The 27,645-nt window shown below is 36.4% G+C and overlaps 2 protein-coding genes across 3 annotated transcripts in view; one reads left to right on the forward strand and one right to left on the reverse strand.

The window, feature by feature from the left end:
• The window catches only part of NUP155 (nucleoporin 155), a 55,568-nt gene extending 52,965 nt beyond the window's left edge, over positions 1 to 2,603 (reverse strand). For both annotated transcript variants that reach the window (XM_063086282.1, XM_063086281.1), the window contains exon 1: positions 2,336 to 2,603. In XM_063086282.1, coding sequence (XP_062942352.1) covers positions 2,336 to 2,492 — 157 coding nt within the window. In that variant the 5' untranslated portion in view covers positions 2,493 to 2,603. The remainder of the gene's footprint in view (positions 1 to 2,335) is intronic.
• Positions 2,604 to 8,151: 5,548 nt separating this feature from the next.
• The window catches only part of WDR70 (WD repeat domain 70), a 359,712-nt gene continuing 340,218 nt past the window's right edge, over positions 8,152 to 27,645 (forward strand). Inside the window, exons 1-5 of the mRNA XM_063087213.1 lie at positions 8,152 to 8,235; positions 8,332 to 8,397; positions 11,378 to 11,461; positions 18,282 to 18,402; positions 25,341 to 25,536. Coding sequence (XP_062943283.1) covers positions 8,211 to 8,235; positions 8,332 to 8,397; positions 11,378 to 11,461; positions 18,282 to 18,402; positions 25,341 to 25,536 — 492 coding nt within the window. The 5' untranslated portion in view covers positions 8,152 to 8,210. The remainder of the gene's footprint in view (positions 8,236 to 8,331; positions 8,398 to 11,377; positions 11,462 to 18,281; positions 18,403 to 25,340; positions 25,537 to 27,645) is intronic.

Here is a 27,645-nt window from a genome sequence, read left to right on the forward strand (position 1 = left end):
AGAGAAGGTTATCTTTCACAAAGACTTACTCCATAACAAAGGAGTTTAATAATTTAGTTTTTCTTTTGTTTTACTAATCTGAAATAGGAAAAAATTCTTAAAACTGCTTTGGGATTTGAAGATAAAACAACTGTGGGCAAATAAAATACTGATTGGGGAAAAAACAGCTTACTGCCTTTCCCACTTAAACATTTACAGATTTAAAACAATGCATGACTTTTCCCTTTAGATTTCTCCCCCAGACCAACCAAATACAAATAATACCACACAAGCAATATCTTATTAGGGAGAAAAAACACACTGTTCTATAATGGGTTCTCACTGGGCAACTATCACTTGACTCAGATCATTAACGACAGGAGAGGCTGGTCTACTTAAGCCTGTCCTTCCTCATCCTACACAAGGTGTTCTTTAGATGTGACCGATAATTTAATTTTCTCAGGCACTTTTTCAGGCTCTCTGCGGTACAAAGATGTTGGAAGAAACTGACATATAAAACAATTTTTAAATGTACTATAGAAATTTTTAAAATATACAGAAGTAGATAGAAACGTAATCAATTCCTATGTGTTAATTACCAATATGTCCAATCATGTTTCATTCATATCATTGTCCACTCCTTCTCCAATGGATTCTATTAAAAGCAAATCCCAAACATCCCACTTAATCCTAAAACATAATTTTCATAGAACACTACCCGTGTTAAATAGCAGTGGGAACACAGTGCAATTAACTTTAGAGAGGATGGGAATGATTAAGAAAGCCTTCAAAAAGAAACTGAAGACTTTCACAGGGATTCTGAAAGAAATCCATCAGGCAAAGAAGAAAGAACATTCTAGAAACAATAAAGAGTAAATTAAAATCCCGAAGAGGAGGCTTCTTATGGAAAACATGTTAAGTTCTGTATGACTAGAGCAAAAGCTGAGACTAGGATGGAAAAGAAAGGGAAGAGATTAGGTTGATGAGGTAGATGTGTACAAAGAAATCAGATATATATAAGAGAAGGACCAGAATGGATAGACTATTTTTATCTTGTACCTTGAATTGAATATCCCCCCAAACTTAATCTCCATTGTATCTGTTCAGGGTGGGAAATCCTATTATGGTAACTGAAAGGTGGGGCCTTGAAGAGGTGATGGCATTGTGAGGACTGTACCCTCAAGAATGGATTGATCCATTCTTGAAATAATGGGAGTAGTTCTGGTGGCTTTAAAAGGTGAGTGAATGAGGAGGTTAGTCTCTCTTTCTGCTTCACCATATTCTGCCATGTGAAACCCCTGCGTCACTGTCACCACCACCAAGGCCTTCACCAGATATGTTCCAGTTGGACGTTCCAGCCTCTGAAACTGTGAGCAATAAATTTCGTTTTCTATAAATTACCCAGATTCAGGTATTTCTGTTATAAGCAACTGAAACGGACTAAGTAATATCGTTCACGGTGATAGTTGCTAATAGGCCAATCAGAATCTTATAAGACAAGCTCATTGGTAAGTAGCTGCCAGGAACAAATACTATTTCTTGTTTCTATCATTTCTCTGATTGCAAGTCTATCAACGATTTTTACAAATCGTCAGAGATGTCTTTTCAGTTTACATTGCACAGATTATCCTGGTTAGATTATCTTGGTTCTTGCTCACCAAAAATCTCTTTCTTACACTTCTTTGCTTTTCTCCAATTTCCATTTCACAGAGGGATCACTTTTTCTAGCAACTGATGCAGTTCCATAAGCCTTGAGGAGCTCACCATAATTTTAAAACGTTAAACGAATTACTTTTCAGTCACTCCTCTTTTGGGTGACTTACCTCCCTGTCCATCAGCCACTGCTGATTTCCCGGTTCTCTTCCATTATTCCACTGGTAGTTCTTTTTAACACCTTTAGCGCCTCATATTACACTAACACCACACATAATAAAGCAAATCTCAGGGAGAACAAATTAACTTCATTTGCTCTTCCGACTTACTCAAGTATTAACACGAGGTATAAACAGGGATGAGACTAGGATCAAGAGATCCTTCTCATCCGGCCTTAGCAATAAACACTTGGGAGCTGTGAGAAGCTCGTTAGGGTTGGAGTCTTTGCCTCTTACTGCTTCAACTGTGAGCTTGCTCTTCACTCTTGCCCTATCAAGTATCTATGTACAGTGAAGAAAGTGAAGACAGGAAAAAAATTGAAAATAGGCTTTTTTTTTCCTGTTCAAAAATGCAGTAAACAGCACCTTAAATCTAAGGATGTTCTCGCTGGGACCATTCCTGGAGATAAGTACTAAGTTAGGGGGTCGGGCCAGAGTCCTTTCGCTGAGAAAGCACGGTCACCAAATGGGAACAGATCACTCACTCGGGGCAGACACCATGAGCAGCTCGGAAAGATCCGGATACATGCGGTCTTCTTGCAACTGACGGTCGATGAGTCGCCCCGCATTTTCCAGAGTTTCCTGCAGGGCTGCGGCTGATGTGGAAGCCGGCATTGCCGCGCCCAGCAAAGAAGACGGCATCTCGGAAATCGTACACACCAGGGTCCAGAAAAAATCAAAAGCCAACGAGAAATAAGAAGAGATCCAAGAAACTAGCTCAGATCCACAGACAAGACCGCGCGCGCCAAACGAGTGCCTCGGCGCCTGAGCATGACGCACTTCCGGGTCATCTGGTGGGGAATCGGAAGACGCCGTTTTAGCGTTAGGAAGAGGAAGTTGTCCAGGGGGCTGGACGTTGGGGGTGGAGCGAGGGGGGGGCTGAGTGTTTGGGATGGGGGATGGGGGAAATAAAAGGAGACTGGGGAAGGGAAGAGGGGAAGGGAGTGGGGAAGAGCGGGAGGGAGTGGGGAAGGAGAGGGTCGGGTCGGGCGGGGTGGGGAGGAAAGGGGACAGGGACGGGTAGGTGGGAGCCAGCTAGTGCGGCGGGCTGCGGACGTTGTTCTGGTGCCTGTGGGTTTAAGCGCGTGCTAGATCTTTGGCCTCGAGCTTCGAAGGTCGGAATTTCGCAACTGCAATTATTTAAGAGTACGCCCATCAATTACTTTGGTGCTGCAGATAACTTTTGTATCAAGGGTAGTTAGGAATTGGTTAACTTGTCAGAAACAAGTTAACATGTGAAATAGAATTTCACCATATTCCCCGTGGACTTCGTTGTAAATTAAAATTCATCAGGCTTTTCTACTTGCATATCTCTATCTTTTGGCGTTGGGATCCGTTATTGTCAAAACTGTGTTTAAAGAGGTTTTCGCTGAGTCAAGGGCTGCTGCCCTGCTTTATTTTTCTGTTGAAGAGACGGAGCAAATGGTTCTGATTCGCCTTTTCAACCCCAGCACACAGTTCAGGAATTAGTATAAAGTAGGCACCCAATAGATTGTCCTTCTAAGAAACTGAATACTTCTTTATGTTAGGCATTGTGCCTGGTGCTGGGAATATCTAACACAACATTCCTGTCCTGAAGGGGCTTCACTCAGAGACAGAAAAAAAAAAGCAATTAAAGCGCATCACTATAATTTTTCTGATGGGGTATTGTATGAGTGTAAACTGCAGTATAGAATAAGATAAAGGAGCAAGAAGAGGCAAGTGAGGCTTCATTTCCTATACAAGGCAACTTGAGTGGTCAAATCAAGGCATTCTTCTTCCAAAAGCAGATCTTTTGTAGAATCTCACCTAAGTGAACTTCATCCGGTTTATTTTTTATTTTATTTACTGGCGATTTGGCTATCAGAACCCTTGGTGTTGTAACACCGTGCTCTAACCAACCCAACTAACTGGCCAACCCATCCACTTACTCTTCATAATTTAGCAAATCAAAACTTGAATTGATCTAAGTTGGTCTTTTGCCATTTAAATTAGCGTTTTACTCCCTCAGTTAAAGACTTGCTGAAATTTCTGAATATTATTTTCTATGACATCACCTGTAAAGCCAGGGCTTACAGACCCCCTCAAGTCTGTTGCATAGATTGGGTCACAAACCCTCCACACGCAGGTCTAGTGAGCTAGGTAATAGGGGGAAAAGGTTCTGGGAGCTGTGGGCATAGAAAAATGAATGGGTTTTATTCAGATCTAGGAGCAACTGTCCCAGTGGCTTCTCTGAGAGTTCTGAGAAGCACGGTGGAGTAGAGCTGTTAGTCTTTTATACTTAAGTCCACAACACTGGACACCTGGGTGCCCATACACAATTTACGTTTAGTAGTAACAAGGAACACCTGAGGATATTTACAGCAAATGCTCAGCAAGATTCTGAACATCTGAGGGGCCCTGACCATTTTCCTATTTTTCCCAACATTATCTATACTTAAATTTTGACGTGGCAAATATACCAGGAAAAATTAGGTTTTTTTTATTATTCGTGTATAAACAGGGAGTAGGGTCTCCAGCTGACTACCTTTATTTTCTAGACCACAGGCTGAAAACTGACAGTCCGGCATGGTGTTTGTTTTTAATTTGAAATAAAATATACAATTGAGAGTTTTCAATTCCACAGATTGGAAGATGTCGTAATGTTGATCTAATATTCCCCCACAGCAACAAAGTTCCCAAGGGTCTAATCTGACCCCTCCTATTGACTTACATATTGCATATGGCTGCTTTCCTACCTCTTACTATCGAGTTGAGTAGCTGCTACACATACCACAAGGCTGCAAAGCCTAAAGTACTTATACTTTGGCCCTTTATAGGAAAAATTTGCTGACCTCTTCTCTAGAACAGATATTCTAAAACTTTTTAGTCTCAAGACCTCTTGATACCCTTAAAACTTACACAGGATTCCAAAGAGCTTCTGTTTTGTGTGGTTTATATTTATTAATATTTGTTAATAACTCATAAAAGAAACACTTAAAATTTAAAAATTCATTTGAAAGTGTAACAAACCTAATCCATGTTGATATAAATAATACATATTTTATAAGAAATCACGATAGTTTTTAAAACTAAAACATTACAAGAATAGCATTATTTTATATTTTTACAAATCTCTTTAATGTCTGGCTTAATAAGATAGCTGGGTTCTCATATCCGTATCTGCTGTTAATATGTTGTGACATGTTTAGTTGAAGTACTGTATGTGAAGAAAACCTGGCCTCACTCAGTTACGTAGTTGGAAGAGAGAGAAGTATTTTAATAGTCTTTTTAGACACTTGTGAATATTCTTCTTTAGTACTGCACCAAAACTTGACAAGTGGTAGTTTCTTAAACATTAGTTGCTATATGGAATTTGAAACTATCAGTGGATTTTTTTGGTACTTTGTTAAATTAAATTCCACTGGTCTATCTTGTACTTTGGATAGATTTTTTGAATGTAACATTATGCATTGGTCATTTGGGAACTATTGGTTTGCTGAGTCATGTAGAATTTCCAAATGTTGGCATATTTCATTAACCTATAGAAAAAAATTATACTAATATCACCATCTATCTAGTCAGAAAAGTTTTTAAGTATTGGGAAACTTTCAAGCTTATGATGGTTGATACAAGTTTTTGAAAATTCCATTTTTCTCTTGACAACTCTGATTTTATCATTGGCAACAAGTAGAGTCAGTTGTTTTCCGTAGACATTTGAGAAAATGTTTGCCAAATACATCTGAATAACTATACTTTGTGAGTTATCCTTTCAAGTAAAAAAGGTGTTGCAGGAAAAAAGCTAACAACTCAATTACAAGTGGTTTTCTTCTAGATGACCATCATACTTGGATATGCATCAGAAGTGTTTTATAAATGAATTTTATTTTGTCACACTGAGTATTAAAAAGACATATACTCAAGGGGCAAGATTTAATACAATTAATGTTTACAGCTTTATTAAAGACTTTTTTTTTTTTTTTTTTTTTTTTTTGTGGCTGGCCGGGATGGGGATCTGAACCCTTGACCTTTATTAAGGACTTTATTAAGGGAAACCGATTTTGTTTACCTTTGGTATGTAACAGTGAAGAATACAGTGAGCACTATGACATTTTGCTAGCCACTGCCTTAACTTATGCTGAGGCACCAGTAGTTTTACCTACTGTTAAAATAATTAATTGGAAGGCCATTACACTGAGGTGGCTTCAGTGCCTTGGGTTCCTATATAAGCAAATCAAACCCAGCTCAGTGTAAATGGTCATATTCTACACCAGTCAGAAACCACCAACTAACCCTAACTAGGGACTTTCAACTACTTATGCTTAACCAGTCAGAAACCATTAACTAATCTTTAACTAACGACTTTCCACTAGAATGATCCAAATATGACTACTCCTTCACTTTAACCAATCAAATATTTTCTTTCCTCTGCTTACATGTTCACTCCACTCCTTCAGTGGAACCCCAAACTGTTTGTGGTCTGATGCTGCCAAATTTATGAACCACTGTTTGCTTGAATAAACTCTTTAATATTTTAGTGTGCCTCAGTTCATCTTTTAATACCATCATTGCTTTTGCATCATCAGTGCCAATGTTAATACAGTGAAAAAGGCAAATGATGTCTCAGTATTATCATGAAAATAGTTTTGATCTCATGGACACCTTTAAAGAGGTCTGAAGTTCTACATTTTGAGAATCACTGCTCAAGTAGTTTCCTATGTTTCTAATTTTAGTTGACTAGCTGCCATAGATATTTAAGGTTTTAAAAAGATCTCTTAATTAAAAGGGAAATTCTATAAGGGCAGGGACTGTGTCTTTACCACTCTCACTACCACCTGGCACTTAATAATGGCAAACATTTATTGGGTGTGTAATATATGCCAGGCACTATTCTAATTGCTTTATGAGATAACTCATTCAAACATCAGAAAAACCTGTGATGTGATAGGTGTTATTATTACATTATCCACTTAGTTGCAGAAACTGAAACACATAAAGACTAAGTAACTCACCCAATATTACATTATCAAAACAAGGATTTGAACTCATACATTTCGTTCTTGAACTCGTTTACTTGACACTATGCTATATTTCTTCTCAAAATTTTGATCTATGGATAAATTCACTTCAAATTGAAATTTGCTTCAAGAAAATCAAAGTTGCCCTGTTAACATTTAACAATTGTGGTTATGAAGAGGTTGTGCGCAAAAACACAAATAGAAAAGAGAATATAGAAGTTGTCGCTAGTGCAATTATTGCCTCCATCCTTTATCAAGAGTAAATACATCGTCTAGTGATTTTCTCTAATGATCAAGATTATCTAGTCCCACTGGTTAATGATATTTATCTTCCATTTTTTTTCTTTTTTTCCCTCCAGCCCTCGGTAGCTTAAAATATTATATATCATCTCAAGTTCTCACCCACAAGTCCTTGACTACTGAGGAGCTGAAATAGCTATAAGTTTGGGGGTACAGGTTACGTAATGAACTGTATTCATAAAGTTCTATTTCAGTACCTAATGCCTGTTATCAGAAAAGAGACAGTGGTATTAATAACTTATTTTGTTAAAGGTGCAATGAACTAGCTTATTGATTGGATGTTTGTGGTTCAGTAATCTCTTGAGATAAAACCAAAGTTTGTTGTCCATCCGCACATAAGAGGAGTAGCTTTTGCCTTCACAACAACTTATTTTCTTTTATTCATTCACTGATTTAACAAATACCTACTGAGTGCCTACCAGGGCATTGTGCTGTGAAGGAAGGGTACTCTGTTACATGGTAGACAGAAGGGCCTTAGGTGGAAAAGGTCGACAAAAGTCTGTAAATGCTTACAAGAGCAGGTGAAGTTTAATTTCAGACCTTATTGATGAGTAGGGTAAAATCAAGGACATGGGGATTGGTGAAGAGTTAGAATTTTCAGGACACCATGTTCTAGGGCCGGCCTATGGCTCACTTGGGAGAATGTGGTGTTGATAACACCAAGGCCATGGGTTTGGATCCCTATATAGGGATGGCTAGTTGGCTCACTTGGGAGAGTGTGGTGCCGAAAACACCAAGTCAAGGGTTAAGATCCCCTTACCAGTCCTCTTTCAAAAAAAAAAAAAAAAAGAATTCTGTGAGGATTGTCACCTTGGCAGTAAACACGTTTTACGAAGTGAACGGTGTTAAAGAAACGCTTCCCCTCCAGTCAATTGTGTTGGGAGGCGGCTTCGGCGGCGCTTCCCCTCCCGCCCGCTTGGGCGGCGCTGCACCAGGAGCCACTGTCCTTCCGCAGAAGGCGCCGCTCTTGGCGTTGCGGGGGGACGCTGACGCTCGGAGACCATACTTCCTTCCGGGTTTGTTGCGAGTGTGCTGCCGCTGTTTGGGCTGCAGCAGTTTCTCGTTCTGGAGTGTGTGGGCCGGGATGGAGGGCTCAGGGCCCAGCGAAGGTGGGTTCCGTGAGGCGAGTCCAGGCGGGGTGGGCTGTGCCGGGGGAGCCAGGGGCGCTGCCCTAACAAGGCCTCCTCTCTCTTCTTTTGCCCCAGTGACAGGCTCAGACGCGTCGGGACCCGACCCGCAGCTGGCGGTCACCATGGGCTTCACGGGATTCGGTGAGTGAAGGCAGAGCCCTGTCTCTTTTTGCAGAGGTTTTAGAAGTCGCAAGTTGGAAGGGGAGGTTGAGCTGTCACTTCTGCCCCACACCTTCCGCTGTCCCAACTCTGAGGTCCTTTAGCTCCCGTGTATACTTTGCGGTTTCTCGACACTCTTCTCCGTTCGTCTTTTCACTTCTTATCTGTTGGGACCAGTTCAAGCGACATTTACCAGAGACCTTGGGAGAAAGAAGGATCGCTTTTGTGTCCCACTTGGAGGAGTATCTTTGTTGGTGGAGGGAGTTGTCTTTTTGCGTCCTGAGACTGAGAGCGAAGGACTAAAATAGTCCTTAAATAATTTACCCTTTTGGCAACAAATGGGCCCTTAAGTAATATTATGTAATAGGTACTCAGTCCTTTGTGCTTCAAGTCTCTTTTCTTCAGAATCTTCACTTCACTCCCTCTGTAGACCCTAGTCATGGCACATTATGAGATAAAGGTCTCAAACAGAGATACGCTATCAGTAAAAATCATGTGTAAATTGTTTGCCCACCCCATTTCTGTTGGGTCTTGGAAAGAACAAATGTCAGGCTAATGTGTCTATGTCTATTCATTAATTCATTCAGCTAATGTCTTGAGCCACGTATTTACTATCTCTTGTGTAGGCAGTCACATCTCCAAAAGGGTAATCATAGTACTTATTTTTGTTTTAGCTGTTTTTTAAAACTTTTCCACCAATTTCAAAAGTTACACTTATATATAAATATATATATATATATATATATATTTTTTTTTTAAAGATGACTGGTAAGGGGATCTTAACCCTTGACTTGGTGTTGTCAGCACCACGCTCACCCAGTGAGCTAACCGGTCATCCCTATATGGGATCCGAACCCATTGCCTTGGTGTTATCAGCACCACACTCTCCTGAGTGAGCCACGGGCTGGCCCAAAAGTTACACTTATTAATAGCAGAAAATCTAGAGAACACAAATTACAAGGAAGAAAGTAAAATCACTCATAATCTCATGATCTGGAAATCAAGACTTAAAATTTAATTTGTTTTTCAGTCTTTTCTGTTATGCATTTATTAAGTTTAAGATAATACTTAATATGTAAAGTTATATTATTCTTAAACACACTATTTTGAAGTTTTTTTCGTAGTATAAAATGCTCTTCTAGGCCCGGCCCGTGGCTCACTTGGGAGGGTGCGGTGCTGATAAAATGCTCTTCTTTTTTTTTTTTTAAAAGATGACTGGTAAGGGGATCTTAACCCTTGACTTGGTGTTGTCAGCACCACGCTCACCCAGTGAGCTAACCAGCCATCCCTATATGGGATCCGAACCCGGGGCCTTGGTGTTATTAGCACCACACTCTCCCGAGTGAGCCACGGGCCGGCCCTAAAATGCTCTTCTAAAACATGATTTTTAATGGCTGATCAGTATACTAATGGAAGTGCCATAATTGGTAATATCTTTAACTTTTCCCTACATAGTTCCTTTTTTAAGAACTTTTTAACTAAAATTTTTTTACTTATTTTTTCTTTTTTTTAGAATATTGAAAGCTTTGGTATCCCTAGGTAGTTTATAATTTTAACTTTTTAAAATAATGCTAGAATGAACTTTTTTATTAATAACTCTTTTACTTTCTTTTGTACAAAGATTTTTATGTGTGTTTCTGTAGGGTAGGGAAGAGGGACTACTTTATTCAGAAATATAAACATTAAAAAGTAACTAGGAAGTTGCATGTGTATCTTTCTAAAGATTTTTTTTTTTTTTGGTCTGGCTAGTATGGGGATGTGAACTTGTGACACTGGTGTTATCAGGCTGCGCTCTAACTAACTGAGCTAACTGGCCAGCCCTATTATGAATTAATTCTACTGATAATAATCTTTGAACTTATGTTTGAGGCCAACGTTTGAAAACTTATTGGCCTTGGGGTGTATTCAACAAGCGTAGATATGCTTGTTCTATAGTTTTTAAATCCTTCATTTCATTACCTCATTCCTTTACTCAAGAGTGAGAAAGGTATGGTCTAGATGTTTATGCCAGGTAAGGGAAAGTTTTAAGAGTTTTGACAAAGTAGGGGATCAGCTCCAGTTCTACTGCTTCATTCTCACATTTAGTGTTTGGTTCTTTGGGAGTTTTAAAATTATGTGTAAGGTAATGTACTAAAAAATTAGTTACCATTTGTATTTTTTTTTTTATGGCTGCTGTTAAGAAATTACCACAAATTTAGCAGCTTAAAACAACACAGATTTATTATCTCATAGTTCTGTAGGTCAAAAGTCCATGTGGGTTATGTTGGTTTGTTTGCTCCATCTGTGAAGGGTGAAATCAAGGTGTCAGCAGGCCTAAGCTCTTATCTGGAGGCTCTGGGTGGAGAATCTTCTTCCATGCTCATACTCTTTATTACAGTAGAGCTGAGGTCCCTATTTCCTCCCTGGCTCTCAGGCTGTCTCTTAGCTCCTTAAAGAATCTGCATTACTCATGTTGCCTCCTTTATCATCAAACCAACCATGGTGCTTTGAGTCCTTCTCATGTTCTATCTGATTTTTGTCATTATCTCTTCTGCATCTTTGCTCTTAAGGGCTCCTGTGATTAGATTGGGCTGACCAGGATAATCTCCCTATTTTTAAGTCCATAAACTTAATTACATCTGCGAAGTCCCTTTTGCCATATACTGTAAAATATTCATAGGTTCTAGGGATTAAGGTATGGACATTCTCCATTCTGCCTTCCACCGGTGTTGTTGTTCAAGGGGAAGAGTTTTAGATGAATTAGAGAAGGATGGGAAAGTTGGCTGGTTACTGTTTTTTAGGGATGAGATCGTCACTAAAAATTCTGTTTGAACTAACCTCTTTCTTCCTTGATATTTTGTGGTTATCTTGGAGCCATGCTGTAAACTAGAGTGGTTATTGATCATTCAGTAAGTATTGAGTACCTAAAGTTTGGCCGGATTATTGTAGGACAATCACAGTCTGCCACTTGTTCCTATTTTAGGGAAAAAAGCTCGTACATTTGACTTGGAAGCAATGTTTGAACAAACTCGAAGAACAGCTGTGGAAAGAAGTCGGAAAACACTGGGTAAGAAATTTAGGTATTTGCCCTTTTTTTGGCTTAAAATCTGTATATACCCTATACAAGTATGTTAACAGTTATAAAATAGAAAAAATTAAAAAAAAATTTTCAAAGCCATATGGTTGGTTCCTTTGGAAACAGAATTTGAAGGCATTTTTTTTTCTTTTTCCTTTTCTTTTTAAACATGGTAAAAGTTACATCTCAATAGGATGAGAAGGTCTGAGTACTAAAATCTTTTTAAGGTGTGTTCTGTGAACAAACAAGGATTCTCAGTAAATTTTGGATTCAGAATAGCAGTTTCTTTATTACCTCTCCTCCCGCCTCTGTCTGACTCTGATTTCATTTTTTTCTTTCCTGCTTACAGCGGAACCAGTATTTGGAAGGCTGGGCCCGAGGTGGTTCTCAGAGCTGTATACACCACTGACGGTTGACCCAGACAGTATAGAAAATTGAGACAGTGAATGTGGCTGCTGATATCGAACCCCTGCTTTAATGAGTTGTATCAGACAGTTAACTTTAATTTCCAGACTGGTTTGATACCAGAAGGTTGGCAATTCTAGGTACCACCTCAGGGTCTTCAGAGGAAATTGGACTCTTCTGCTTTCTTTGAATCTGATTCAGATCATTCTTACAGTGGAGATGGGATAGATGTAACTTGGAAGAGCAAAAGGGGCTAGCAATCAGATAGACAGGACTCCTGGAAAAATTTAACTTAAATGAATGTTGTTATGGTATTTGTCATTGTTGGTTTGAAAATGGTAAATTGTATAGCAGCAATATCTACTATTTGGGCAGTGAGGTTGACATGAAGTATTTTTGGTCTTTTGAAGAAAAACTTTTGTGGTAGAAAGACAGCTTCCTACATACACGTCTATTTTTAAAAAGACCTTTATTACTTATGTGAAATTTCAAATAAAAAATAGAATAATGAACTACCATGTACCTTTCAGTCAGATTTAACTACTGTAACAATTCATGGCTAGTTTTATTTCCATTTATTTTCCCTCTCATGCCATGTTGAAGCAAATCCTGGTCATGTCATTTCACTCATAACTATTTGTGTATGTGTCTTAATGTGGTAAAAAAACAGCCAAAAAAAAACCAAACTGTTTTTCCTATTCTCACACAGTCCAGTCAGTACTTCACTTCTGACACCAGATGTGTGAGAGTTTTTCCCTGCACATCAAGCAGTTCTCCAGCAGACACCAGCTGAGTCTCCAATAACTCAATTCAATTCTGTCACTATCTACCTGGAGACTGCCATAAGACTGCCCCTACTTGACCAACTGACTCCCCATGACTCCCCTCCTCAGTTCAATAATTTGGTAGGATGGCTTACAGAATGCAGGGAAACAATTATGTTTACTGGTTTATTATAAAGGATATTTTACACGTTACAGATGAACAGCCAGATGTAGTGATGCATCTGGCAAGTTATGGGGTGGGTGAGGTGCAGAGCATCCATGCCCTTTCTGGGTGCGTCAACCCCTCCAGCAATCTCCACATGTTCAGCAATGCTGAAGCTTGTCAAATCTAGTAGTTCAAGAGTTTTTATAGAGTTTAATCTCCAGCTCTTCATCCCCAGGTTGGTGGGTGGGGCTGAAAGCCCCAGTCATCTAATCATTTTGTCTTTCTGGTGAGCAGCCCAATCCTGAGGCTTTCTAGGGGTCCCACCCTAGGTCACCTCAGTAGCTCAGTAGCATAAACTCAGTGTGATCAAAGGGGACTTCTAGAGAATAACAAAAGACAATTCTTATCACTCAGGAAATTCCAAGGGCTATAGGAGCTCTGTGACAGGAACCAGAGACAAAGACCAAATATATTTCATTTTATATAACAATATCCAGGCTGGCCAGTTAGCTCAGTTGGTTAGAGCATCATGTTATAACCCCGAGGTCAAGGGACTGGATCCCCATACCAGCCAACTGCCGAAAACAAACACAATACCATTATCACGTCTAAAAAAAAAATCAAACAATTTTAATATCCTCAAAGAAGATACAAAGACGTGCTATATGAGGCATATTTGCAAATGTTTTAAACACCTACAAACGTTTTATTGAATGCTTATACTATCATAATATATCTTGTATTTACCTCTTTAAGTATGTCATGCAAAATGCTTTGAACAGGAAGTGTCTTATTCACCTATATAAATTTTGTGATTGCCAGTACCATGCTTTGCAGAATAGTTTCTCAGTACTTATTTGAGGAGATTGAATTGAATTTAGAACTGTAATTGTACCTTTAAAAAAATAAAATTCTGTTTCTTTGGAGAATGTTTTAAAATGGCATGATCCATTGGAAGGAACTTGGGATTTTGAGTTGGAGGACCTGGGTTTGAGGCTCAGGCCCACATTCAACTAGGTGGGTAACAATGGATGGGATGGGTTTTCAAATTTCTCATCCTTAATTTCCTTATCTGTTAGGTGGGAATGATATTAACATCTACCTTAAAAGGTTCTTGAAGGGATTACGATTTGGGGCATAGTACATTGTAAAAAATAAAGTACTTTATAAGTATCATATAGGAGATTTTTCTTAGTAAAGCATGTATGCATTTCACCTAAGAGGAATTTGGGGTTAGATTTAAAAATTTTTGGAAAATTGCCTCAAGACTATGTTCTCCTCTGTTTGTGGACAAGTGAAATGTATTGAACTTACTTGATTTAGTATTATATCCTTGGTCTTGGACTGCTGTTTCTATCCGCAGTCTTAACATATGAATCTCAATTGAACATCTGTTTGAAAGATTTACTTAGCTTTACCATGTAAATGGAAAATACTGTTGGGATGATTTATCAGAGTATAGCAGTATTCATCACTATATGGGAAATTATTCATTATAAGAGATTTTTTTTGTGTGTTCTCCCAAACATTGTAATTAAATTACTTTTACACTGTGCAATTGAAAGTTGATATACAGTTTGATGTTTCTTTAAAAGTTGAAGAATTCCAATATGGGTATTATTTATCTCCTGATTGGTATTGGAGTCTTTCCCTGGGCATTGACATCATACTTGAGGGAAGTGAGACTTTGACCTTTTTAATAATGAGTTCAATTGTCTTTGTATATGGCTATGAATTGTTTTGGTTGCTAAATGCTCTAGTACAAAAGATGAATGCATTACAGTAAAACCTCAATAAAATATGTGTTGTGAAATGACTAGAAATTATAATGGTACAAGTTGTTTTTAATGCCTCTTATGTTCCTGAAAGCTGTCAGTCAGTCTAGGACATATGAACAATATAGACCCTTTTTTATTTTTATTTGAAAAAAAAATTTTTTAAGGGCTAGTCAAGTGAAGCAATGGGAGTGGAAAATGAACAGAAAAATCTGTAACTGGTTGTGATCAATTAGTTGTAAACACCACTGCACTTGACCTGCAAGACCCTTTTTTAGAATTGTCGTACTATAAGAGGATAAAAGTGGAGGACATTATTTTTCCTCAGGTATTTTTTGGGTCTAGCTATGTTTTGGATCGATTCATACCTTTTCTTCATGATTTTTTTTCAATGGATGATTTAATAATCCTGAAAAAAGAAATTGTTGCAGAAATTTTAGAAATTGGACAAGCTTTAAAAAAATTTTTTTTACCTGGAACATTTTTCCTTCCTGGTTAAATCTTTATCCTTTAAGGCCTACCTCATACTTTACTTTTTCTAGGAATGATTTCAGTACACCTCTGGGCATAATAATTGTTCCTTGCCTGTGCTTACATAACACTTTAAAAAACTATTATAAGTTTATTTTAATAGTGTTCATGTCTTGATAAAAACCTTGTTCTTAATTTGTGTACTTACAATGCTTAAAACAGAGCTTGGTACGCAGTAGTTAACATCCCTAAATACTTGATGGAGAAATGTGACTAATGCAGTTAGAGTGTTCTCATTTGATTTTTTACTTCCTAGTATTTTGTCATTAAAGAGGTTTAAAATTACATATATATTTTCATGAAATTGATAGGTCAGTGAATTGTTATGTATATATATGTATTTTTTAAGATGACCGGTAAGGGGCTCTTAACTCTTGACTTGGTGTTGTCAGCACCATGCTCTTGTAAGTGAGCCACGGGCTGGCCCCTTGTTATAAATTTTTTAAAAATGAAACATTTTAGCAAGATTGAAGTCCTGTGAGTAAAGAGAATATCGTGATTAGAAAACATTTACTCTAACATATTTCTAGTAATCTTACTTTGTTGCATTTTATCTTAACTCTCATTTCTTCCTAGTTAAGAGGTTGCTGTAGTGATTGGCTCTGAAATTTTCACGTGCCAAATTACATTCCTTTGAATCTGCAATTTGTTTGAATCATTCCAGATGGGACATGGTAGTTGTGAATAGTTTGCAATTAACTTAGACAAAAATTGCATAAATATGAGGTGCTTTTGCAGAAATGGTTATCCAAATTTGGTAACTATTTGAAAGTAGAGAGAGGAAACTACTATAGTAATAAAATGAGGTGCTTGGAAGAATAAAAAGTGTTGGGGAATATGTTCACTTTCTTTGTTTTTTTGGCAGCTGGTATGGGATAGACCTTGGTGTTTAATACTATAACCAACTGGGCTAACAGGTCACCCTTGTTAATTCACTTTTGTTAAGGAAAGATAGCATACCTTGTACTTGAAGTATTCACAGTGTGCTTGGTTCTACTTTGGGTAAAAAAATGAAATGTTTTTACTTAGGGTGAAATGATCTCCTTTGTGAGGGAATTTACAGTCTATTGAATTCTGTTTCATTTTGGTTTTGTCCTTAGTCCACAATGAGAAAAATAAGTTGGATTTTTTTTCCTCTAAAATGTCTTTCCTTGTTTTCACTGTTGTTGCTTTAATGAAGCAGCACTTGACAGTGGGAACATCTCTGAGTAGAAAATATTGAATCCTTGCTAGTGTTAAAAAAAAAAGTTCAAATTTTAAATTAAAAAATTAGATTCTTCACTGGAATGAAGCAAATAATTTGGAGTATTTATCCACTGGTGAGGAATTATAGTTGGACAGGTGAGTGGGTCACAGTTTCTATATAGTCTGATGAATAAGCAAGCAGTACTTCACAGACCTGTGGGGAGAGAGGCAGGCTGAGTATTATGTAAGGTAGGTGGTGCTTATTGGATAATTTAAAGTCTCTAGAATGTCTGGTCATATCAAAGAAGGATCCAGTTGTGGAGCCAGAGCTCATTTCACTGCTATGGTAATGAATACCTTTGTTAATTGGGCAAGTTACTTTTCTATGCCTTGGATCCCTCTACTGTAAAGTGGGGATAATACCACTTCAGAGGTTGCTATGAAGATTAAGGGATTTAATGTGTAGGAAGTGCTTAAAACAAAACCTTGTACATATAGTAAGCTTCATGTACTTACTGGCTGCTATTATTTTGTTAAATTAAAGCTGATGGTAAGATGCTTTTTGTTACTTGCAAAGAAGTCATAGAAGAAGACCTAATTAAAAATGGCTCAAACTGGAAAAATTTGGTATTTCATGTAACAAGAATTATAGAATAGGGTTCTTCCATCTTCTGAGTCCTGACATGAAGGGCATGAAGTTTTTTTTCCCTTTTTCTGCTTTGCCAGCTCTAGGGTATTAGGTATGCTTCTAAGCTGTCTTTGTGCTCCTAAGTTTTCAGAAGTTTTAATTGTTATGTGCAGACTACCACATCCACAGCCAGAAAGGGGACTGTTTTGTATATCTCTGAGGAGTAAAAAAATCTTTGTTAAAGATTCTTCACCCACGTCAGCCCAGTGGAGGGCACAAACATTAACATGAACTCGATCTATAGTATTTGCCTCACCTCTTCCTGGAAGTTCCTCTTCATGTTTGACATGAACAACTGTCTATTTCCTTGTTGACATTTGGTTATCTCCTTGTTTCTAAAACCATTACCACAATCCATCTCCATAACTCTGTTCCTCCTGTAAAATTGAAACTCTGTACCCATTAAACAATAACTCCTCACTTTCTGCTCTCTTCCAGCCCGTGACAACCACCATTCCACTTTCTGTCCCTGACTTTGACTACTCTATGTCACTCATGTAAATGGCATCATACAGTATTTGTCTTTTTGGACTGGGTTTATTTCACTTAACATAGGGTCCTCTAGGTTCATCTAAGTTGTAGTATATTGCAGAATTTCCTTCCTTTTTAAGGCTGAATAATATTACATGGTATAGAAATACCATGTTTTGCTTATCCAGTCATCTGTCCGTGGATACTTTGGTTGCTTTCATGTTTTAGCTATTGTCAATAATGCTGCCGTGAACATGGGTGAACAAATATCTCTTTGAGACCCTGATTTCAGTTTTTTGGGGGGGTATATACCTAGAGGTAGAATTGCTAGATCACATAGTGATTCTATATTTAATTTTTTGAGGAACCAGCATATTGTTTTCCACAGTGGCTGTACCATAGATTGATAATTTTTTGCTGTTACTGGTGACATCCTAAGTTACATCTTTGTGACTATGTTAATTTTCACGTCTCAGGTAGTTTTTTTTTTAAAAAAAGATGACTGGTAAGGGGATCTCAACCCTTGGCTTGGTGTTGTCAGCACCACACTCAGCCAGTGTGCCAACCGGCCATCCGTATATAGGATCCGAACCTGTGGCCCTGGTGTTATCAGCACCGCACTCTCCTGAGTGAGCCATGGGCTGGCCTTCAGGTAGTTTTTTTTTTTTTTTTTGGTGGTTGGCTGGCATGGGGATCTGAACCCTTGACCTTGGTGTTGTAACACCACTCTCTAACCAACTGAGCTAACTGGCTAGCCCTAATTTTCAGTCTTCCTAATAGTGACACATTTTGAAGTCTAACTGTTGGAGAATTTTTATCTTTTCAGAAGCAAGAGAAAAAGAGGAAGAAATGAACAGAGAGAAAGAACTAAGAAGACAAAATGAAGATATGGAACCAACCTCTTCAGGCTCAACTGTGGCTAGAGATTGCTCGAAATCATCTTCCAGGTGCCTGATTTTCTCAAAAGGATCCTACCAAACTATCATTTTCTAGGTGTTGACAACACAATTTAGGCAAAGTTCCTGATATTAAAAGCTTGCATAATTTCTCTCATTTTAGACAATTGGTGTATCCCTAAGCCATGAAAAAGTCATGTCAAATTGCGAATCAATTGAGATTTTAAAAAATATTCCAGATATGGTGTTAAAATCTGTGCATTTTGACTGCATAAATGGAAAGTTGGAAAGATAATGACAAGCTTGCAATTTTTGTTATGTTTATTTTGGCATTTACATTTTTTTCTCTTTTTCCAAAATTCTGCATTCATGATAACTTTTTTTTGGTAGGATCATTTATGGAAATGGATAATAGGAAAGAATATAGATAGAGACCCATTATAAAGTTTATTGAGTTGTAAGAGAAAGCAGCCATTAAAATTATTTCAAAGCGAAATTTAAAGCTATGTAACTTAATTGTTAAGAACATTAGAAGATATAAACATATATAGATATCAAACCTGGATAGAATAATACAAAAAATCTAATGTTTAGATGTATATTTAATTGTAAAAGTGGTTTCATAAACTATCATTGGTCAAACATAATATGCTGGGCAAAATCTACTATTGGATTGACATTTTTCTATTCTTGATAGGAAAAAAAACCCCTGAAAAACCTAAATACAGAAGATGTCATTTATACTATGTAATTTCATTTTTTGCTCTTCTGTTTTCTGGTGCAGATCTTTAGTATCTCAGTCTAGGCTCTTGAGTATAATCTTAATTCCATATAATCTTGGTCTGTTTTACAGTTTGTATTTGTGGAGAAGGGGAATGGGACTATAAGTCTGATTCTCTTTTTTTATAACAGTGCCACCCCAATACCTGTTCATTCAGTCTCTGAGGTGTTTGGGTATCCTTGTATATATTAGTAAAGAGCAGTTGTCAGCAAAATTTTTCTATCAGGGACCAGATAGTAAATATTTTTGGCATTACAAGCCATATAGTGTCTTTCTCAGCTACTCATCTCTGCTGTAGATAATACATAAGTGGATCAGTGTGCTTGTATTCAAATAAAACTTTAAAAAATAAGCAGTTAGCCCAAGTTGGCCGTCCCTGCAACAGTGTCATTCCTTTATATACTAGTAAAAAAATTCAGTTTTGCATTGTCTGTGGTTTCATATCATGTCAATCTCTCAATGTCCCTTGGTTTTAATACGACAGGAAAAGAAAACCCTCCTTTTTCTAAGAATATATAATATTTACATTCAGTTTCTTACTTTTGACACTATCAAAGATATCAATAACTGCTATTTTGTTTTCGGAAATTAATCTTATTATTATAGTTTTGACAAACAAATAATGTTTCCATTAATTGAAAATTGTTAAAAATTTCAGTAGTTCTGTTGAGTCTGTAGTTACCTGCAATACTAACTTTAAAACCCAAAGATAAAGAACATGCACTACTGGTATTAGGAATTATATTGCTCTGACAAAACTGAAGCAATACTTTTGTCATTAGATAATTAGTAGTAGAGCTACTATTGACATTATAATTATAAAATACAAAGATAGAAATAATCATCAGGGGCTAGCTGGTTAGTACAGTTGGTTAGAGTCTGGCCCTGTATCACCAAGGTCAAGGATTTGGTTCCCCACACTGGCCAGATGCCAAAAAAAAAAAAACAAAACAAAACCCAAAACCAACAAAATCAAGAAAGACATAACACAACTTCATTACTGCATTTCATTGATCAAACAATGGAAGTTTACTTACCACTCTCTCAGAAGGCCTTAAATGAATAATCCATGGAAGATGAATATACCTGTCAAAGCTCAGTTGGTAATGTATTAGTATCACAGATATTTAATGTAGATTTTCTGTATCTATTATAGGATTTTTTAAACTGTTTCTGTGCACTGAATTATCTTGCTATAAAAATAACTTCACTGTGGCTAAATCTAATTAAAAACTTTGAAGCCTGTTTTTAAAAATGTGCATTTCAAGAACATATGTATTTACTGCAAAATGCAATTTAAGATGTTTTCTACTATATTATAATGCATATAATAAATTATTTTGAGAATTTAGCACCTGCACAAAAAAAATCCCTCTTTTCTAAATGCTCTCTTTTATTAGACATATAAAACACCATTGCCATATTTGTCATGGTTCCTAGGAAGCTTAGAATTCAATTTAGTGTTCTTTTGCAATTAATCTCATCCTGGAACTCCAGTTTAGGGAGGAACTTGAACAATGACTTTGAGCTGGAAATAAGGGTCATGTGGTGGGAATTACTGGAACCATGTTACTGCAGTAGTTAGTTATCTCAACTGTATTGAGACTTTCCATACTCAAAAGTATTGATAAATCAGTGCCCCTAACATTTCTCATTTTTTTTTTTTTTTTTTTTTTTTAAAAGATGACCGGTAAGGGGATCTTAACCCTTGGTTTGGTGTTGTGAGCACCACGCTCAGCAAGTGAGCGAACCGGCCATCTGTATATGGGATCCGAACCCGGGGCCTTGGTGTTCTCAGCACCACACTCTCCCGAGTGAGCCACGGGCCGGCCCTAACATTTCTCATTTTGGGAAACACTTGTAAATGTCCAGAAATCATGTAACTTTTACAAGGCCATAGAAGTCAATGATTGAATTGGTAATAGATTCACTCTATGAAATATTTTTTAAGAAAAATTTATGAAGTTCTGCCTATGGGCCAGACAATGTTCTAGGTTCAAAGAAACAAAGACTGTTAAAACAAGGTTCCTATTCATAAGGACTTACCAGGTTAGAAATTCTTTATTGCTATGATTAGATGACTTTTTTCATTCCCATTTAGGTATTTGATTTTACATTCAATAATAAAACTGGTTAGTTACTTGTTGCAAAGAATAAAAAGAGACTAAAGATAGTGATTTTGTTTTGTTCTAAGAATCTTATTCTTTTTTTTCAAATACCTTCAGTTCTAACTAGAGATCAGCAAGTAAATACATCAGATGTTCGTTTTTCCAGAGATATAAGGCAAGTGGCAACTTCTGTGCATCACCAAGCGTACTGTGCATTGGCACTATGGGAAGCCATTTTTACTAGTCCTGAGAAGGGATGTGGTGACCTTTTTCCTTGGGGGAAAACGTGATTAAAGGGAATTCTTTTGAGATTTTGTAAACCAATGCACATTTCTAAATAAGAAATAGGAAAAATGCACATTAGCTAAGGACTTTTAAAGGTCATCATACCAGTGGCTTTCAAAATGCTTAAGATAGCTTATAAAGAAATCTTTCTCATATATCTGGAAAAAAGTAACACTTAAAATATGTAGGCAGAGAAAAATGTTTAAATTCAGTGAGTTTTTTCCTCATTTAGGTGTCTTAAAGTTGGGTAATTATTGCATAATTTTAATTGCCTGTAAGGCTATGCATTTTATCTTGTGAATTTGACATTTCTTTTTCATTGTCTGATTATTTGTTTCTCCACTTGAATTTTGACCTCATTTTATGTGCATAATGATAAACTTGTTAGGTTTTATACATTTTCTCATTCTCTACCTTTTTCTTTTATCTTAATTATATCATATTTTGTTGTGTAAACATTTTACTATGTATTTGAGTATTTTTAAGTGTGTTTAGATATATTTCTTAGGCAGTCACTTTCTTTTTTTTGGGCACCTGGCAGGTATGAGGATCTGAACCTGTGACCTTGGTATTGTAAGGATCTTAAGCAGTCATTTTCCCTCACATGAGATTATTACTGTTATTTTTTAATTAACTCAAACATTTATCATTGCTCTGTGTTGGGACTATCCAAACCCCTCTCTTCTAGCTAATTGAAAGTATACAATAAATTGTTTTTGATTATAGTCACCCTAGAGTGCTATAGAACACTAGATCTTTTCATTCTATTTTTTTTTTTTTTTTACTTTTTCAAAAGATGACCGGTAAGGGGATCTTAACCCTTGGCTTGGTATTGTCAGCACCATGCTCAGCCAGTGAGTGAACCGGCCATCCCTATATGGGATCCGAACCCGTGGCCTTGGTGTTATCAGCACTGCACTCTCCTGAGTGAGCCACAGGCCGGCCCCGAAGAAATCATTCTATTCAGCTGTACTTTTGTATCCATTATCTAGTCTCTTACTATCCCCCCTTCTCCCTACCCTTCCCAGATTCTGGTAACAGTCATTCTTCTCTCTACTTCTATGTGACCAATTTTATTAGCTTCCACATATGAGTGAGAACATGCAATATGTCTCCTTCTGTTTCTGGCCTACTTCACTTAACATATTGTCCTCCAAGCTCATTCATGTTGCTCTTTATGACAGGATTTCCTTTTTTGTGGCTGAATAAAAGTGTTCCATTATGTATATATATACCACATTTTTTTTATCCATTCATCTGTTGATGGACACTTAGGCTGATTTTGTATCTTGTCTATTGTAAATAGTGTTACACTAAACATGCGAGTGCAAATATCTTTTTGATAGACTGATTTCTTTTCCTTTGGATATATACCCAGTAGTGGGATTATATGGATGTATGTTGCCATTCAAAAGCCAAATATGGGAAAAAAATATATCATTTATCCTATTGAATACTGCTTTAGGATAGGAGAGAAATATTGATATACTTATGTCAAATTTGTAAGGTAGGAATTGCTTATTATGCACTTGCATTTCCTTTTAAGAAATTAATACCTGTGAATTTTGCTTACGAATTTAGTTCCTAAATTGAAATTGTACAACTATAAACATTATTTAGTACTTAGTTATATTCTCTTTTAAAAAGTCTGAGGAAAAAGAAATAGATTTTGATTGTTAACCATTTTCTCATGCATTATACTGTTTCTCAGCTGTAGTTTGTGTTTTGGTACCACGTTGAATCAAGGCATATTTTAAACGTGGAATACATTCTGTTTTCTATCAGGGACATGTTTGGGCATACTTTCATGGACTTTGTTTTTCAGAATATTTATAATATGTTAAAAATTCTTTATTTTTTTGGTTTGTGCACATTAGAAGTGAAAAGCCAGAAATGGAGTTAGATACTCATAGAAACTAATGCATTCCATTCATATTTTATGTGGGTATTAGGCCTGGATAGTCAGCCATGAAATGAACACGGATCAGTTTAGTTCTCAGTGCAGTGCTTATTTCTGAACTAGTTAACTCAGTTAATTTAGCATGGGTGCTAAGGATTAACATTTCAGTTGAACTCTTGATGGCTTGAATAATTTTGCATTAAAAAAGTCTATGATTTCTGGGGGCTGGCCCATGGCTCACTTGGGAAAGTGTGGTGCTGATAACACCAAGGCCATGGTTTCGGATCCCTATATAGGGGTGGCTGGTTGGTTCACTTGGGAGAGTTTGGTGCTGACAACATCAAGTCAAAGGTTAAGATCCCCTTGCCAGTCATCTTTAAAAAAAAAAAAAAAAAAAAGTCTGTGACTTCTAAACCAGTACAGCTGTAAATTGTGCTTTAATCATAAGGGGGAAAATTTGAGAGTGTGAATAGCTTAAGAAAAATTTATTCAGTCATTCAACCGTTACTTATCGAGCATCTGCTATGGGTTAGGCACTATTTTAGGCACTAGGGATACAGCAATTAGCAAGTCAGATAAGACCTCTGTTCTCATTGAGCTCACATTGTACTGGGTGTATTTGAAGGGATGGATAACATTATAAACAACCAAATAAACAATCAAGTACAATAACTTGGCATGTCTGTAATGAAGATCAACAAAGTAAGGTGATTACGGTAGTGGTGACTGGTGGGTTATATGTGAAAGTTAAGAAAGGGTGTGCCCTGAGGCCTCTTTGAGGAGGTGACACTTGAGGAAACCTGAATGATGAGAAAGAGGCATCATAACAATTTATGGAAAGAGAGAGTGATCCAGCAGAGGGACCTGCAAGTGCAAAGACACTTAGGGTGATCTGAGTTTAACCCATTCAATTAGAAAGAAGGCTTGTGTGGCTGGAGATGGTGATGTAGGACATTGCAAAAATAAACAAACTCAAATTTTTATGGAAGTTTGATAGCTTTTACCTCAGTGTAATGATAACATGTATGTGAGAATGTGTTCCTTTCAATAGTGAACCTAGATGAAAATAAAAAGAAGAATCCCATTTTTTCCTGCAATAGATATTGAATGCTTACTGTATGTCAGGCACCATTTAGATGCTAGAAATAGCAATGAACATAACAAATTTCTGCTTTAAAGGAGCTTACATACCAGAGATACTTCATTAGAATGCAGTGACACTTTTAATGCTATAAAATATTTGAAAGATTGAGTGATACAATTAGGAATGCTAAATTCTCAACTCTTTGGGGTGGAGGGATGGTGGGTGGTGGTGGATATGGCTTTTAGAATATCAAGAGGTGTTTGATAGAGACCTTAATAAGAGTGTATAACAGAGCATGCTGAATAGAAAAACAATTGGTAGTCAGTATGATACGCCCCAGAGTAAGGTAATTTTAGAATCCTAGAATGCTACATTTAGTATTTTATCAACTCATGGAACTGAGAAATAATTTGTATTTCAGAAATTATAGTGAAACATTTGGGGAGTACTATTAACTTTGTTACATGACTAGCTTTATTTGCTCAGTGGTTGTCATTCTTATGGATCTAGTATTTTGTAGTTGTTTCTTTCATATTCTGTTGTTCTCCTGTCTCTAGGAGTGATAATCATCTAATGGGCCTTTAATGTATAATTGCTGTGACACTGACTTTATGCTTGGGGAGATATGTAGAAGAAGCTCTTTTTTTTTTAAAAAATTTAAAATAATATTTGAGTTAAACATTTAATGTTTGAATTACAAATTTAAAAACATTAAAAAAACCCAGTTGTTGTTAAAACGAGAGACAGGGGCCTCCTGAGAAATCAATACTGTCTCCAGAGCGTGTTTTTTATTGCAGCAGAGGCAAAGAGTTTCTGTTTCTGTATTTTCAGGGATACAAGCAGCAGTGAAAGTGAAGAGAGTTCTGAGTCTTCTGATGATGAGTTAATTGGCCCTCCTTTACCTCCTAAAATGGTAGAAGAACCAGTTAATCTTATGGAGGAGGATATCCTCAGTCCCTTACCTTCATCTCTTCATGAAGAAGTAGAAGAGGAAGAAGAAGATGATGATGATTCAGTAGAGGATGAAGTAAGTATTTCAGTGGAGTAGTAGAATTCAGTGGAGTATTATCTTTAAAGTACTGTAGAGATCAGTTCCCTGCTACACTGTTATTCATGAGTGAGAGCAAATTAAAAAAATGAAAAAAAAATCTGAGCTTACTAGTGACACCCCTTGTTGAAAGAACTTTAGTAGGAAGGAAACAGAACTCAAAGATAATAAATGGAGAGCAGGAGCAATGTGTTAAAAATAAATTAATATTTTATTAAATCTACATATACATTGAGTGTAAATAATAAATAATAATGATAAATAAATTTGGGGGGATTTAAAAACAAAGTGGATCTAAAATTATCATCAGTAATAAAGTGAAAGATGGGAGAGTGGAATCAGAGTTCATTCATTTTGAGGTCCTTGTATTATTTAGGGTGAGGCTAGAGATATAAGTTAACTTTAGATTAGTTTAAGTCAGGTATGCAAGTTACAAGTTTAAGAGTAATTGCCCAAAGAATAGAAATAAAATGTATAACCTCTAAAATGGTAAAAGGAAAAAATGATAAAATTAATGGTGTACTTTGTGTATTTGACACCTGGAGTAGATAACTTTTTAATACTTCCCTTCTCTAAGTAACAAATTATTTTCAGTAATAATTATGAAATGAAGTTTGTAATAATAATGGTAAGAAAATAAACAGCTTTTATAAATCTGTCAGTGATTTGGCAAAATGGGTATTCTTTGCATATTCATGTTCAGTACATGACACCAATTTGTCAATCTATTTTTATTCATAGTTGATCAAATAAAGATTTTAATTTAAATTTTGTAAATTTTTCTTTTACATAAAACAACAGATGTATATATGTATTTATATGTACCACACATGCACACATGTGTGTGCATATGCAATATTAGGAAAAGAGAAACATAAGGGCTAATTTTTCAGTTTCATTAAAAATTTTGTTTGTAAATTCCAGAAATTGCAATGTGACCATATCTTTTTTCCCTTTGATATCAATTCCAGTGGCTTTTAAATATATCCGTAGTTGAAATATTTTTACTAAAATTCCTTTACCAGAAAATTCATCATTTTCTATTATATTTGATGTAAAGTCTTCAAGTTTTCTTCTGGAAAAATGAGAGAAAATGGCTAAATGATGGCAAGTGTTGTCATTAAATGATCCATTACTTTAGAATGTTTTTGGTAAAAAAACAATTGAGGCATTCAAACATTGCCCTTTTAAATTCATTTGCCAACCTCATCTACCATCTTTTGTTTTTTCTCCTGGCATTCATAGAAAACAGAATTAAAGTTATTGATTTTTTGTTTCTTTGTCTTCATAATCATTGTTTGTTTTGAATCTACTGTTTAAATGAAGAAACAGGTAGCATAACCGGAATTAGAAATAGGAATCTATCCTTGAAGTAAGCTTGAGTGATTCTGAACTGTTAAAAACATTACCTGGAACCCTGTGTAGCTGTGTGTGTGTGTGTGTGTGTGTGTGTGTGTGTGTGCAGTGTGTGTGGTACAGACTGCGTAACTGAGAGTTCTACAAAATAACTTCATGTAGAATACTATGTTTATTAAGAGATAAGAAATAAAGATGTGTTAATTGGAGCTTACATATATATTATTAAAACTCAACAGTAACCATAGCAAAAAAACAACAAAAAATAGTGTTTAAAATGTCATTAATAAAAAGCAGACTTATCTTTAGGTGATTTTATTATTTTTTTTAAGTTCTGTATGGAAAATGTACTCTCTTATTGTCTGCTTCACTTCCACTGTAATTCTCTTAATATTCCATTGAAGAAAATTCAGTTACTCCAATAAAAGGCAGGAAAGGAGAAAAGAGCAGAGGAAAATCTTGGTAAATAGGTGATACAAAATCAGATGGTAGATATGAATATAGATATATCAGCATTAACAATAAATGTAAATGGACTAAATTTACCACTTTAAAGACAAAATCTCTCAGATTGGATTTAAAAAATTCAGGTGTATTCTGTTTATGAGTGATACACCTAAAATACAATTTCACAGAAGGGTTGAAAGTAGAGGAATAGTAAAAAATATAGCAGGAAAATACCAACAAACGATAGCTGATTAATGTTATAAAATTGATATCAGACAAAATAAT

Source organism: Cynocephalus volans, chromosome 2 (genome assembly GCF_027409185.1).
Source record: "Cynocephalus volans isolate mCynVol1 chromosome 2, mCynVol1.pri, whole genome shotgun sequence".
Lineage (NCBI taxonomy): Eukaryota > Metazoa > Chordata > Mammalia > Dermoptera > Cynocephalidae > Cynocephalus > Cynocephalus volans.